Source organism: Ranitomeya variabilis, chromosome 4, assembly GCF_051348905.1.
Source record: "Ranitomeya variabilis isolate aRanVar5 chromosome 4, aRanVar5.hap1, whole genome shotgun sequence".
In the NCBI taxonomy this organism is placed as follows: Eukaryota; Metazoa; Chordata; class Amphibia; order Anura; family Dendrobatidae; genus Ranitomeya; species Ranitomeya variabilis.
Genome location: NC_135235.1, coordinates 256,379,402 through 256,395,685, shown reverse-complemented (window position 1 = coordinate 256,395,685; position 16,284 = coordinate 256,379,402). Strand labels below are relative to the sequence as shown.

The window sequence follows — 16,284 nt, the reverse complement described above, 5'->3', positions numbered from 1 at the left end:
ATTCCTACAGCTTTATGTAGTAACTAATGTAATTGTAAGAACATGAAGGTCTGCAGTCAGCCCTTATTTTACTTATAGGCTATGGACACATTTTTCCATGTGTTAGTGGCTACTTTTAGGTAAAGCTTAATTGCTCAGGTGGTTTGCAGCTTAGTTTCATAGTTTCAGCCTTTTAATTTTTTGACATGTTCCCACCCAGTTATACATGCTGGAAGTAATATCTGTCTTCACTAGATCTCATGTATCAGCACGGCTTCATTCCTGGACTGATTTCCTCTTATACAACTCATGAAGGATCATGTACTTTTCTCTGCATCTACAGCCAGAGTTAGTTGCCATCCAGTATTACATGAATTCTTCCCCCATCTCCCTCTCTATGGTGTACAACCCCCTAATAATTTCTAACATAAGCTGGAGCGGAGGCTGCAGCAGACAGATGTGTGTGGTTGCTAACTAGGCGAAGGTCTTACACACTCTGCAGAAGCAAAATGGTAGGAAATTCACACTCACCGGGGTCACACTTTCCAGATACAGCGCTCAGTCCTTCTGCCCCACAGTAATGCCCTGAGATACAAGGCAGACAGCTATCGATACTGTGTGACCGAGGGTCAGGATTATAGTAGCCACGAGGACAGGGGAACTGACAGGAGTGCTGGGTTCCTGAAATTTTAAAGCATGAACATTTTCAGTTTTATCCACACATTAAAAGTTAGCAACTTTCTAATATATGTTGTTTTCCATTATCTTCTTATTTCAAGAACTCTGCTTGCAATCAGTAAATGTAATTATGGTTTACATCCACAGTCTAAAAAACTAGCCACACTGTGAAGATCTTACAAGACAGGGCACCGATACACTGTAATGAGCCATGAATCTGGCCAGGACTTGTTAGGTACTTTTTTGGCTACTGGATGTTAAGAAGATTGCTTCTATTCACTGATGTAAAGTTGGTATAGTAAAAATAATTGGAAACTGAAAGGAGGGAATCTATCAAAGCTTTTTTTTTCCACCACGTTCCTGTTGGGAAAAGCAAGCAAAACCCAAAAAAACAAACACAGGAAAAAAAAAAAAAAAAAGGAAATTTGCTGCATGTCATTTAAAAAAAATTAATAAAAAAAAGTACTTCTATTATTATTTACCGCTGCATGCAAATAGAAGAGAAGCGGGCACTCACCATCCAGATAAAATCCAAACTTTATTCTGACATCATGTCAAATGCAGGACAGGCAGGGGAACACGGGCTTCCAAAGACGACGGCCGTTTCGCGCAGTTGCGCTTCCACGGGTCTTGACCAAGTTTGGATTTTATCTGGATGGTGAGTGCCCGCTTCTCTTCTATTTGCATGCAGCGGTGACATGGACTTATTTCAGCGTGAGCACCCGACATCCAATTTTGCTTCTTGGTATCTGAGTTCTTTTTGATTAGGTGATAGAACCAGCTGGCAGTGTGGTCCTTTTTTCTGTTTTTGGATTTCTATTATTATTTATTTCGCCTATATAGCGTTAACATATTCCGCAATGCTGTATGGACAAGAGAAGATGTTTTGAAGAGTCAAACACACTCCAGCAGTGAGGCATAAAAAGGAGATTTTTGTGTACTCACCGTAAAATCCTTTTCTCCAAGCCAATTATTATTATTATTATTTATTGTTATAGCGCCATTTATTCCATGGCGCTTTACATGTGAGGAGGGGTATACATAATAAAACAAGTACAATAATCTTAAAAAATACAAGTCATAACTGGTACAGGAGGAGTAAGGACCCTGCCCGCGAAGGCTCACAATCTACAATGGATGGGTGAGAATACAGTAGGTGAGGATAGAGCTGGTCATGAAGCGGTTTGGTTGATCGGTGGTTACTGCAGTTTGTAGGCTTGCCGGAAGAGGTGGGTCTTCAGGTTCTTTTTGAAGATTTCGATGGTAGGCGAGAGTCTGATGTGTTGTGGTAGAGGGTTCCAGAGTAGGGGTGATACGCGAGAGAAATCTTGTATACGATTGTGGGAAGAGGAGATAAGAGGGGAGTAGAGAAGGAGATCTTGTGAGGATCGGAGGTTGCATGTAGGTAAGTACCGGGAGACGAGGTCACAGATGTATGGAGGAGACAGGTTGTGGATGGCTTTGTATGTCATGGTTAGAGTTTTGTACTGGAGTCTCTGGGCAATGGGGAGCCAGTGGAGGGATTGACAGAGGGTAGAGGCAGGGGAATAGCGGGGGGACAGGTGGATTAGTCGGGCAGCAGAGTTTAGAATAGATTGGAGGGGTGCGAGAGTGTTCGAGGGGAGGCCACAGAGCAGGAGGTTGCAGTAGTCAAGGCGAGAGATGATGAGGGCATGGACTAGGGTTTTTGCAGATTCTTGGTTGAGGAATGAACGGAATAGTGAAATATTTTTGAGTTGAAGTCGGCAGGAAGTGGAAAGGGCTTGGATATGTGGTTTGTAGGAGAGATCAGCGTCAAGGATTACCCCGAGGCAGCGAGCTTGTGGGACTGGGGAGAGTGGGCAGCCATTTACTGTAATGGTTAGGTTCGTTGGGGGGGGGGTCGCATGAGATGGGGGAAAGATGATGAATTCTGTTTTGTCCATGTTAAGTTTCAGAAATCTAGCGGAGAAGAAGGATGAAATAGTGGACAGACATTGAGGGATTCTGGTTAGTAGGGAGGTGATATCTGGTCCAGAGATGTAGATCTGTGTGTCATCAGCATAGAGGTGATACTGAAAGCCATGAGATTCTATGAGCTGTCCCAGGACAAAGGTGTAAATGGAGAAGAGCAGGGGCCCAAGGACTGAACCTTGCGGGACTCCGACAGATAGGGGGCGAGGTGAGGAGGTGGTGTGTGAGTGGGAGATGCTGAATGTCTGGTCTGTTAGGTATGATGAGATCCAGGATAGGGCCAAGCCTGTGATGCCAAGGGATGAGAGGGTCTGTAATAATAGGGAATGGTCCACTGTGTCAAAGGCAGCCGACAGGTCGAGGAGGAGGAAAACAGAGTAGTGTCGCTTGCTCTTGGCGGTTAAGAGGTCGTTGGTGACCTTAGTTAGGGCAGTTTCAGTGGAGTGGTGTGACCGGAAGCCAGATTGTAAGCGGTCAAAGAGGGAGCAAGAAGAGAGATGGGAGGACAGTTCAAGGTAGACGTGTTGTTCCAGTAGTTTGGATGCATAAGGGAGAAGTGATATAGGGCGATAGCTAGATACAGAGGATGGGTCAAGAGAGGGCTTTTTGAGGATAGGTGTGATGGAGGCATGTTTAAAGCTTGAGGGGAAAACACCAGTTGTTAGTGATAGGTTGAAGAGATGGGTTAGGGTTGGGATGAAGACTGTGGTGAGGTTTGGGATGAGGTGGGATGGGAGCGGGTCAAGTGCACAGGTGGTGAGATGCGATCTTGAGAGTAGAGTGGAGAGTTGATCTTCTGTAATGGTGGAGAAGTTGGTTTTGGAGGTGGAGGGCTGGGAAGTCGGGAGGAAGGGCTCTGGGCCTTGTTGACCAAAACTGTCTCTGATGCTATCAATCTTCTGCTTGAAAAATGAGGCAAAGTCTTCAGCGGAGATAAGTGGGGAGGGAGGAGGTGCTGGGGGACGGAGGAGAGAGTTGAAGGTGTTGAATAACTGTTTAGGGTTGTGAGACAGGGAGGATATGAGAGATGAGAAGTAGGTTTGTTTAGCTGTGGCCAGTGTGGTCTTGAAAGTAGTGAGGGACTGTTTGAATGCGATGAAGCGGTCGTTGGAGTGGGATCTCTTCCATCTGCGCTCAACAGCCCTTGAAGCTCGCCTCAGTTCTTTGGTCAGGCTGGTGTGCCAGGGCTGTCTGTTGATTTTGCAAGCTTTGGTATGTGTAAGTGGGGCAGCAGATTCCAAAGCTACAGCTATTGTGGTGTTATATAGAGCGGCAGCGTCATCCGCATTGTGTATGGAACTTATGTCTGTGAGAGGGAGGAGGGATTCAGAGAAGGAATGTAGGTCAAGATGTTTAAGATTTCTGCGAGGGTGTGAAAGTTTGTGGGGTGGGGATTGTAGACATGGAGTGCAGAGGGATGAGAATGTGAGAAGGTTGTGGTCAGAGAGAGGAAGAGGTGAGTTAGAGAGGTTAGATAGGGAGCAGAGGCGGGTGAAGATGAGGTCCAGTGTGTGACCATCTTTGTGAGTCGCTGCAGAAGACCATTGAGTGAGGCCGAAGGAGGAAGTGAGAGATAGAAGTTTAGTGGCAGCTGAGAGGGAAGTGTCAATGGGGATGTTGAAATCGCCCATGATGATAGTGGGGATGTCCGCAGAAAGGAAATGAAGTAGCCAGGAGGTGAAATGGTCAAAGAAGGTGGTGGCTGGCCCTGGGGGGCAGTAAATGGCAGCCAGTTGGAGGGGGAGTAGATGAGCACAGCGTGCACCTCAAAGGAAGGGAGGGTAACAGAGGGTGGCAGTGGGATTGGGGTGAAGGAGCAGTTATCTGACAGGAGAAAACCAACTCCTCCGCCATGCTTGCTGCTGGGGCGGGGTGTGTGAGAAAGGTGGAAGCCACCGTAAGAGAGTGCAGCAGGGGAGGCTGTGTCAGAAGGGGTGAGCCAGGTTTCGGTGATGGCGAGGAAGGAAAGTTTGGTAGTAACAAAAAGATCATGGATGTAGGAAAGCTTGTTACAGACAGAGCGAGCGTTCCACAGAGCTCCTGTTAGTGGGACTGGGGAAGTGGGGGCTGGGCGAATGGGTATAAGGTTAGAGAGGTTACGGAAGTTTGTGATGGAGCGTGGATGGGAGGTAGAAACGACTGTGGGAATATGGTGAGGAGGACCAGGATTTGGAGAGATATCACCAGCAGTGAGAAGGAGCAGAGATAGTGTTAGCAGGTGGGAGCAGGAGAGGGCACGAGGGGGCTGCCTGTGCTTTGAGACAGAGGATTGTATGTTAAGGAACAGTTCTGAGGAGGAGGTGAGATGGATGGGGAGGATTGAAGAGGAGATGAACAGTTCCTTACTTGGTGTGGGGATTGGGGGAGGTAGCAGAAAGTGAAAGATTATAGGGGTAAAAGTGAAAATGAACAGAAACATTGTTTGCAGTGACTGGCCAGTTACCTTCAGGTTCAATTCAGGTTTTAATTCTAATGTAATCCACACTTTTAGAACACACTTCTAGAAATCACACTGCAGACTAAAGTCATGCAGACTTGTGCTATGCAATATATGGAAAACTAAATGCGTTCAGGTGTGAAGCAAAGAGGAGTGGTCTCTGCTCATCTTGGTCAGAGAATTAACGGTGGACCAGTTGCATACAATCAAGCCTAAGTAAACAAGGTCATAAATATCACAGGGTAAGTTGGGGTTAGCTGAAAGGCATACCAAGTGAAAGCAAGGAGCAGGGGGAAGTCTGTGTGCAAAGCTGGGTGATGTACTATGTGCACTTCATAGACAGAGAGCAGGAGAGCTGGGTGGATGAACATACCATGAGAATGCTAGGAGCAGAGGAAAGTCTGTGTGCAAAGCTGGGTGATGTACTATGTGCACTTCATAGACAGAGAGCAGGAGAGCTGGGTGGATGAACATACCATGAGAATGCTAGGAGCAGAGGAAAGTCTGTGTGCAAAGCTGGGTGATGTACTATGTGCACTTCATAGACAGAAAGCAGGAGAGCTGGGTGGATGAACATACCATGAGAATGCTAGGAGCAGAGGAAAGTCTGTGTGCAAAGCTGGGTGATGTACTATGTGCACTTCATAGACAGATAGCAGGAGAGCTGGGTGGATGAACATACCATTAGAATGCTAGGAGCAGAGGAAAGTCTGTGTGCAAAGCTGGGTGATGTACTATGTGCACTTCATAGACAGATAGCAGGAGAGCTGGGTGGATGAACATACCATGAGAATGCTAGGAGCAGAGGAAAGTCTGTGTGCAAAGCTGGGTGATGTACTATGTGCACTTCATAGACAGATAGCAGGAGAGCTGGGTGGATGAACATACCTGTTGGAAGCCAATCAATGGGGGACACAGGACCATGGGTGTTATGCTGCTGCCACTAGGAGGACACTAAGTAAACACAGAAAGAATAGCTCCTCCCCTGCAGTATACACCCTCCTGCTGGCTCTCAGTGAACCAGTTCGGGAGAACAGACAGGGCTGAGATCTGCCCCTTGAGAGAACTAAGGGCGAGACCCAAATCCAAACCCGTTTGTAAGAACTCGAGAATGGAAGGGATGGAAAAATGTAGAGGAGAACGTCCTCGGTCGCTACACCATGAAAAGAAAGTCTTCCAAGTGCGATGATAGATACGCATAGACATAGGATTTCTAGCATTGATCATGGTAGCTATGACTTCTGGAGAGAAACCTGCCTGGGTTAGGACCCAGGACTCAACGGCCATGCTGTCAAACACAGGGCCTCTGAGTTCTGGTGGTAAAAGGGGCCTTGAGATAGCAGATCTGCGCGATTCGGTAATCGCCAGGGAACGTCGGCAACTAGTTGAACTAGTTCCGCGTACCACGCCCGGCACGGCCAATCTGGCGCAATCAGGATTACCGGTACCCTCTCCGCTCTGATTTTCTTGATGACTCTCGGTAGGAGAGGAAGCGGGGGAAATATGTATGGAAGCCGAAAATGATGCCACGGGAGTACAAGAGCGTCTGCCCCGATGGCTGCTGGATCTTGGGACCGAGCCATGAAGTCGGGAACCTTGGAATTCAGCCGTGAGGCCATCATATCCACGTCCGGGGTTCTCCAACGACAGCAGATCTGGTGGAAGATCTCCAGATGGAGAGACCACTCCCCGGAGTCGAGGCATTGCCGACTGAGGAAGTCTGCCTCCCAATTGTCCACTCCCGGGATGTGAATCGCAGAGATCACTGAGTGGTTTTCCTCGGCCCATCGGAGGATGTGGCCTACCTCTGTCAACTGCTGCGGGTTCCCCCTTGGCGGTTGATGTATGCCACTGCAGTGGCGTTGTCGGACTGAATCCTGATTGGGCGACCTGCTAGGAAGGGATGGAACTGGAGAAGTGCCAGCCTGATCGCCCGGATTTCCAAGATGTTGATTGAAAGGCGTGATTCCTGGGGGGACCAGCTCCCTGAGCAGTGTGATGAAGGAACACCGCTCCCCAGCCTAGAAGACTGGCGTCTGTCGTCACAACCAGCCAGTGTACTGGAAGAAAAGACTTCGCTTGATTCAGGGAGGATTTCAATGTCCACCACCTGAGAGACTGTCTGACTCGCTGGAGAAGGAGGAACCGACGGTCTAGGGAGAATGGATTCCTGTCCCAAACAGCCAGGAGGGCATGCTGTAGAGGACGGAGGTGTAGTTGGGCAAATGGAACCACCTCCATAGCTGCTACCATCCTGCCGAGGACTCTCATACTGAAGCGCAGAGAGTGAGAGCGAGGCTGAGAGAGCTTCTGAGCTTCTCGCTGTAAGACTGAGATCTTTTCCGGGGGAAGAAGAACCAACCCCCGGGAAGAGTCGAGTATTATTCCTAGAAAGGAAATTCGCTGAGCCGGTACTGGGGAAGATTTTTTGAAGTTTATCTTCCAACCCAGGCGAGAAAGGGTATCTATTGTGATGGCCATGGCTTCCTTGCAGGAGCGGAAAGAGGGTCCTTTGATGAGGATATCGTCTAAATACGGGAGCGCCACCACTCCTCGGGTGTGGAGTATGGCCACGGCAGCCGCCATGACCTTGGTGAAATCCCTGGGAGCGGTGGCGAGGCCGAAGGGTAGAGCAACGAATTGGAAGTGATCTTTCTGAACTGCGAAGCGAAGAAACCTTTGGTAAAAATAAAGGTAAAATAGGAATGTGGAGGTATGCGTCCTGGATGTCTATAGACGCCAGGAACTCGCCTTTTTCCATGGAGGCAATGACAGAACGAAGCGATTCCATCCGGAACCGTCGTACCCTGATGAACCTGTTCAGCAGTTTTAGGTCCAGTATGGGCCGTACTGTACCGTCCTTCTTTGGAACAATGAAGAGGTTTGAATAAAAACCTTGAAACCTTTCGCTTTGAGGGACCGGAATAATAACTCTGACTTTTCTCAGAGAGCTTATAGCATTGAAGAACTCTGATGCTTTTGCCCTGGGAGGAGAAGACAGGAAAAAACGGTTTGGAGGATGAGATAAGAGATCTATCTTGTATCCAGAGGACACTAGATCGCGGACCCACTCGTCGTGAACGACCGAGAGCCATGCGGCACTGAAGGAAAGCAGGCGGCCGCCTACTTTGAGGGTGTCCCCCGGATACCGCAGGGAGTCATTGTGTGGAAGGTCTGCCCGTTCTGGCGCCTCTGGATCCTGGCTGCCTTGACCTGCCTCTTCATGAAGGGGAAGGCTTAAAAGAGGGCTGTGAACCTCTGTCTCCACGTTGTGCCCGGCCGGAACCGGGAGATGTGGAAGTGGAGGACCAGTTTGAGTTGTAACGAAAAAAATCGGGAAAGAGCCTGTGGTTGCAGGTTCCGAAAGGGACGAGAGGGTCTCTGTTGTGGAAGAAATTTACTCTTCCCTCCAGTGGCGTCAGAAATTAACTGGTTGAGCTTTTCGCCAAAAAGGCGACCGCTCTGATATGGGAGAGAAGTCAATGACTTTTTGGAAGTAGAATCCACACGCCAGTCCCTGAGCCATAAAGACCTCCGGATGGTGATGGCATTTGCTGCTGCTTGAGGAGCGCAGTCAGCGGCATCCAGGGACGCGGTCACTACAAAATCTCCAGCTCTGGCTATCTCAGTAGTGAGGTCTGCTATCTCGGGGGGAAGATTGGTATCCAGTACTGCTGAAGACAAGACCTCAGCCCAGTGGGTCATAGCCTTAGCCACCCACGTAGCGGCAAAAGATGGAAAGAGTGCGGCCGCTGAAGCTTCAAAGGCTGAACGCGCCATATTGTCGATCTGACGATCGGTTAGATTTTTGATAGAGGCGCCCTCCGAGGAGGATAAAACAGATTTGGTAGCTAGGCGCGATACTGGAGGATCTACTGGGGGAGATTGTGACCAATCTTTTCTTAGATCCTGGGCAAAAGGGATATTTGGACTCCATGGGCTTCTGCCCTGTGAATCGTTTATCTGGACGGATCCTGTGAGATTCAACAATTTGCTTAAACTCGGGGTAAGTGGTGAACACTCTGTGAGCTCGTTTGGTCCTCTTAAAGGACACGGCATGATCCATTTTAGATAAGGGTTCCTCCTCAAGTCTCAAAGCCTTATTCACTGACTCAATTAGAGAGTCGAGAGTCTCCTGATTGTGATGAAATTCCTGATCTAGGGACGTATCAGAATCGTCCTCTGAAACAGGTTCTCTACTAGCCTCAATGGAAGGGGAGCGAGAAATGGAGCTCTCAGAACCCGAAAACCGTTGATGGTCTGGGGATATGGCATGAGTCCTTTTCCTGGAAGAGTGAGAACTCCTTGGCAAGGTACGACCCCTGGAGTGCGAGGGGTTCTGACCATCGGAAGCGTCGTCCATATTAGTGCCCTGGTTAGAGGAAGGGTCTCGGAACGAGTTTAACGCTTTTGCCAGGGATGCCATAGACCGGGTAAGGGAGGTAGCCCACTCAGGAGGACTAGGCTCACTGGGTTCAGTATCAGCAACAGGTGGTTCCTGAGCCGTCACCGGTTCACAAGCTGTGCATAATGCAGTATTGTGACCCCCGGGGTAATGATACCTTACAAGAGATAAGCAAAAAATACAGTGTGGGTTTTCCCAGACTTTTTGTGAGGCTTTGGTTGAGACATAGTAAAGCCTGGAGGAAAGCACTTACTAGCAGGGGAAGGGTTAAGGCTACGTTCACATTTGCGTTGTGCGCCGCAGCGTCAGCGACGCAACGCACAACGCAAATGTGAACGCATGCACAACGCAGTGTTTTTTGACACATGCGTCCACTTTTGCATGGTTTTGGGCGCAGAAAAAACTGCAACTTGATGCGTTCTCTGCACCCTGACGCATGCACCACAGCGACGCATGCGTCACAAAATGCAAATGCAACGCATGTCCATGCGCCCCCATGTTAAATATAGGGGTGCATGACGCATGCGGCGACGCTGCAGCACCCGACGCTGCGGCGCCGAACGCAAATGTGAACGTAGCCTAAGCTGTGTGTCTGCAGCTTACCCAGGTCCTGTGTTTTGAGTCCCCAGGGTAGGTCCGCAGTGTAGGCAGAGTAAAACGCTAGTCCTGAGGGCTGTGATAGGAAACGCTGGAGCAGTGCTGCAGCATCAGGGCTGTGGGTGTCCCAAGATGGCTGCCGAGACCAGGAAGTGGGAGCTCATCACAGGGAACGAGAAGCGCCACAAAAAGTGGGCGGGGCTAACGTCCGGTGGGCGTGACCAAAACTCCGGCCTGTATTGAGGGAAATTTTTTTCTTTCCTGCGGTTGCAGCCTGCACTCCTTCATGGGGTTGCCGCACTAAGGACCACCCACGGACACAGGCTGAAGGTGCGGACCTCCCATACCCCGGGGACCAGGACCCCTCAGCGCCTCGGCACCCGCAGTGTACTCACGGTAGATGTGGTGGGCCGGTGCTCAATCCACCATCGCCATAGTCAGGGAGGGGGTGGAGAGCTTCTGCCGCCATGCGTCATCCGCTATATCAGTGGTGATGCAGAGGGGGGCTGCACGGACGCCATATATATCATGTCCGGCTATGCACCTGGCTACAGGAGAGGTAGATGAAGGGCTACTCCATGTGGTCGCCTGCTATGGAGGGGGGAGATTGGAACGCGAAGGAACCGTCGCCCGTAATATGAGCTCAGGGCTGGCATCCAACGTTGCAGGAAAGGATACGGGAGGAATGCTCCACGTACTTGCCTGTTGATGGTTCGGGGGAGATCGGAGCCTAGAAAGGATCCGTTGCCCCCATTTGCTCCGTTAAAGGAAAAAATAGAACAAAAAAATAAAAAATTAAAGTAAAAACGGTGGGGTCTGAAACAGACCCAAGTGCCTCCTACAGACACTAAGCAAGAACTGGTTAACTGAGAGCCAGCAGGAGGGTGTATCCTGCAGGGGAGGAGCTATTCTTTCTGTATTACTTAGTGTCCTCCTAGTGGCAGCAGCATAACACCCATGGTCCTGTGTCCCCCAATGAGGCATAGGAGAAAAGTGAAAAATCAGTTCTAGACAGAAAACTTAACACTAAAGATGCACCAAAATCATTAAATGCTGTATGACAAAAACGCAAGAAAATGGACTTCAAAAAGTCTCCTCATGATGAATTCCCTCCCACCTCCTCCAAAGTATAAGAAAGTTGCAGAACTTGATACGATAAATAAATGTATACACATAAAACCAGGGACTGAGGCTCATGATGGAGGTCACTATTCTTCACTAATAATCAAAAAAACAGATTAAAACCATCAGTCCCTCAGATGACCCCCTGCTTGGGAGCAGCAAAATTATTCATGAAGGGCCATTACCCGGGGCGTTGGACAATGGCGTTTACAGCCACCGTTCCTATCTTTAGTTTCCATGCATATTCTGCCTTATTTAACGTCCCGCACATTATTACTCACTGTGATTATTATTCAATACTGAGATTAAATATTTAAAGCTTTTATGTCCCCGATTGTTGTTACATTTTATTGGTATACACATTAATTCATTGATTTTTATTACAGAAGAACATTTAAATAAAATATTTAGTCATTAGGAATGTGCTCAGGAACACTGCCTGGGGAGAGAAAAAAAGAGACTCGCAGCTGCAGGGAGCTAAATCTGTTCTCCGCTGTAATGGTTTAAAGTGAGACGCTGCAGGGCGGACTACTGCACACAGCAAGCCAGGCAGCAAGGATGATAAATCATACACAAATATTACATTGCAGGATCTTTTTTTTTTGCTGTAGTCTTAGGAAATTAGTATTAGGAATTGTGGCTACAAATGCTTGCTACAGTTGGTCTGCTACAGCAATAGTTACACGTGGCAACGCTGGACATTCAATCTTTTTGCCACAAGTATAAAATAAAATCATTTTCATGAGATCACAAAACTATTGCTGCTCAAGTTTTACGGTCTTAATGTCTCTCCAGAAATCATCTCTCTCACTTCAATGATAATCTAGGGTCAGGTCAGAATATATTTTTCCTTGAGAGAAGAGATTCTTCCTTCACATAAGTTCTTTTTTTTTTTTTTAATAGTTTGTTGCTAGAAGGCAGTCTGTGGATTGCAGTGCAGATTGTCTCAAATCCTTTTTACACGAAAATAACAATTTTATTAAAAACCTCTCAAGTGTGCACAAAGTATTGCTTCTCTCAAGTAAAGATATATACTACATTAAAACCCAAGTCGAGCCACGTGGTGCCACTTAGGAAACAGCAAAGATCTGGGCATGGATTCACAATTTCTGGTGAAGTATCTGCCAGGCCTCCTTCATCGCACCATAAAATAACTAAAAAATGCTTCCAGTTAGTATCCACACAATAGGTATCCTCCTCGCTTCCTATTTCAGCGTCGACTCCTGACCCATGAATGCAGAATGGACCCATCATTTCATACCTTCAGGGCAATAAAACCCAGCTGGGCACGGAAATTTGTTATAATCGCTGGTATTCTCCGCACAGAAGTACCCAGCAGGACACGGTAAGCAGTCGGGTTGATGAGTGAGGTTGTTATAGGTCCCTGCCGGACAGACGTGTGCACGGGGACTTCCAGCTGGGCAATAATGACCTCGTGGGCAGCTACCTCCTTCTCCTGCAAATACTGGTCGGGACATAAAGCCAGTAGAAATAATATTCATTTTTGCTTGCAAATCCAATATTACATCATGTACTTAGCAAATAAAGAAATAAGTTTTAAGTTCTTTTAGGTTTTTTTGTGAGTTTTGCACACCCAAAAAATAAACTATATACTAATGGGCAACAAACAATGTATTTATCACTACAACGTAACATTGTTATAATGGTCGCCATCTTACACTCTGAGGTGGGAGCCGATGAGGAGACCCCAAGGGAGCAGTAGTATCCAGCAAGGCAAAGTCCACTTGGGGCATCAAGGCCGACAGAGCTGCAGTAATAACCAGGGGGGCAAGGTGTACAATGGGATGCCATGCTTAGATTGGACCTGTTGAGCAGATGATTAGATCGTGAGCTCATATGGGCACTAATAATCCCAAGAATCTGCAGCACGAATACAACGTGTCTGCATTCTAATAAGCCAGAAAATAATGTCTTTGCACAAATCATTAGGAATAATGAAAATGATTGTAACTGAATGGCAAGACTTACCGCAAACACGACTCACCTGTCAGCAAAACTACCAGATGGACATGGAATTGGGGCAGCAGAGCCCGCAGGACAATAGTGACCAACAGGACAAGGACCGCCAAAACTTTCATTCACGTTACCAGAAGGGTTTGGTATAAGGGATCCTAATAATTGTAGCAGAGTAAAAGTTTACAAAAGTTAAGAGAAGGTCTTCTATGGAAAGGTATTAGAGGGGAAACTTCTTTGCCTGAAGTGGATACAAATATATCAGATATACAGTTTTAGGTAAGTAAGTGGGGAGAAAATGCTGCACAATAGGAACAGTATAAAAAATAGAAGTGTTAATAGTTTTTTTTTTAAATCAATTAACAAAATTCAAAGTCCATGAACAAAAGAGAACTGTGAATCCCATCAAACATAAGTTCTTCTGGGTTCACTTGTATAAAGTCAAGGATTTTGTAGGAAAATAGTCTAGTATATGAATGACCAAATATACCAAACTAAATTTGGTTAGATGAACTAAAACAGAAACGGCAGTATAGGAGGCTTAAAACTGGGTGAGGAGCAGCCAAGATCTGCACAAAGGTGAGGTTGTGGAGGACAGTTTCAAGTCACAAACCATTGCAATATGGAGCTCAGCAACAAGCCACAAGGTACTGTAGTTATAGAGCATCAGCAAGTTCTCTACAGGCAAAGATTTCAAGATGAGATATTCAAGGACCATAGGTGGAGTGGTCAGCCAAGGAAAAACTTAACCCCTTAGTGACTGGGCCAAATTTTTAAAATCTGACCAGTGTCACTTTATGTAGTAATAACTCTGGAACGCTTTAACAAATCCCAGTGATTTTGAGAATTTTTTTGTGGCACATAATACTTTATGATAATGGTAAATTTAGGTCGATATGTTTTGTTTATTTATAAAAAAATATCAGAAATTTGACAAAAATGTAAAAAAAATTAAGAATTTTCAAAATTTGCCTGAATATCCCTTTAATCCAGATAGTCATACCACACAAAAACATTAATAAATAACATTTCCCTCATGCCTACTTTAAATCAGCACCCTTTGTAAAATGTTATTTTATTTTAACCAGGTTTAAAGTGACTTTAGGCTCCTATATATTGGAAAACCCCCAAAATTGATTCCATTTTAAAAATTGCACACCCTGACATATTGAAAAGGTAGTTTATTAACCCTTCAGGTGATTTTCAGGAATGAATGCAAAGTGGCATGACAGGAATGAAAAAGTGTATTTTTACCACCTAAATGTCGCTAATTTCTGAACAGGCCGCTATAGCCAGCAGACTCTAAAGCCGCTATTTGGCAGTAAATTGCCATGGCAAGAATCAGGACCACACAATCATGATCTCAGGGTGCCGATGGGGATAAAGAAGAAGCCCCCACACTCTTTTAACCATTTATATGATATAGTCATTATTGACAGCAGCATCTAAGGGGTTAAACAGATATGGACGGTGCCAACGCTGATTGTGGCTGATGCAGCAAGTTGTTAGCTATAGTGGACAGCCGACAGCTGCTGGACTGTCACCTGTATGGGGATGCTATTCTCCTATATCTCAGGTCAGTAAAAAGATGTATTGGTGGTCATTAAGGGGTTAGTTCAGCAGATGAAAGACACAACAAGCTTACTTCCCTTCGAAATCAGCTCAGGATTGGCAGCAACCAGTGGGACCCAGCTTCACCCCTCTACTGTTCAGTGAAGTCTGTCCAAAAATGGTCTACATGGCAGAATTGTGGCCAAAAAACATGTACTTTCAACATGCCTCAGGGAGGCATCTGATTGGCTCCAAATTTATTCAACAGCAGGGCAATGACCTCAAACATCCAGCCAATCTAATTAAGAGCAAAGAGTCCTGATGATGGAGGCGACGGGCGGTCATCAGATATTGATGATGGAGCCGGAGGGCAGTCCCTAAATACTGATGTTGGAAGCGACGGGCGGTCACCAGATACTGATGATGGCGGCAATGGGGAGTCATCAGATACTGATGATTGAGGCGATGGGCGGTCACTAAATGATGATGGAGGCGACGGGCGGTCATCAGATATTGATGATGGAGGCGGAGGGCAGTCCCTAAATACTGATGTTGGAAGCGACGGGAAGTCACCAGATACTGATGATGACGGCAATGGGGAGTCATCAGATACTGATGATTGAGGCAATGGGCGGTCACTAAATGATGATGGAGGCAAGGGGCGGTCACTAAATACTGATGATAGAGGCAACCGTTGGTCACCAGATACTGATGATGGAAGCAACTGGATACTAATTATGGAGGAGATGGGTGGTCAGTAGATAATGATGATGTAGACAACGGGTGTTCCCCAGATTCTGATAGGATTTAATTTTCTCTTTTGTTCATTAACTTTGAATTTTGTTAATTGATTTAAATTAACTGTTAACACTTCTACTTGAAAGCTTCTTACTCTGCACCATATTATCCACAACTGCCTATCTCTTTTTGCACTGTACTATAAATCCCGGCATACAAACGCTACAGAGTGTGAAGAAATGAATTGTATACCTCTCCTATATTACTACAGTAACCGATAATACACAATATAACTGTTTGGCGCTGGTCGATTCTGACACTGCAGTTAAAACAGGGATGGTGCAATGCAGTAATAACTACTCATCAGGGAATGGTGGTCTGAGGTCTCATTAAGTGCTAGCAATTCTAAACCTTGCACAGTAAGGGAAGCGTTCTCCATCTGCAGGCAGACATATCACACATCTCTGGCATACTGTTTAGGTGCGACATATAACAGCCATTCTGTGGGCCACCTTCAGCCCCTATTTGGCATGTTTTTGTTGTTTTGTTAGTATTAGTACAATTTTCTCCCATAAACAATCAATAACAGGTTTAATTTTACCTCCACTGCAGAAAAATCCAGGTTCACAAAGACCAGTAACCGCCTCAGAACCCCAGCCACTGCAGAACATACCTGAGAGAGACAGAGAAAGTTTAGAAATTACCGTAGGTAGCACCGCTTCTCGGAGTCTGTACTGTACAAGGGTCCCTCACCTGCTCAAGCGCACCATTCAGAGCATTAAGTGTAGATTTTACTATGGATTTATTGTGAAGCATATTCTGATATTAGATATGGATGAGAATGACTGCA

At 46.5% G+C, this 16,284-nt stretch overlaps 1 protein-coding gene across 10 annotated transcripts in view; it reads right to left on the bottom strand.

The window, feature by feature from the left end:
• Positions 1–16,284, bottom strand: part of LOC143764221 (uncharacterized) — a 321,683-nt gene that overhangs the window by 167,243 nt on the left and 138,156 nt on the right. For all 10 annotated transcript variants that reach the window (XM_077249606.1, XM_077249602.1, XM_077249607.1 and 7 more), the window contains 5 exons: positions 16,036–16,107; positions 13,177–13,303; positions 12,851–12,996; positions 12,433–12,636; positions 511–660 (listed from right to left, as the gene is read on the bottom strand). In XM_077249606.1, the coding sequence (XP_077105721.1) occupies positions 511–660; positions 12,433–12,636; positions 12,851–12,996; positions 13,177–13,303; positions 16,036–16,107 (699 nt within the window). The remainder of the gene's footprint in view (positions 1–510; positions 661–12,432; positions 12,637–12,850; positions 12,997–13,176; positions 13,304–16,035; positions 16,108–16,284) is intronic.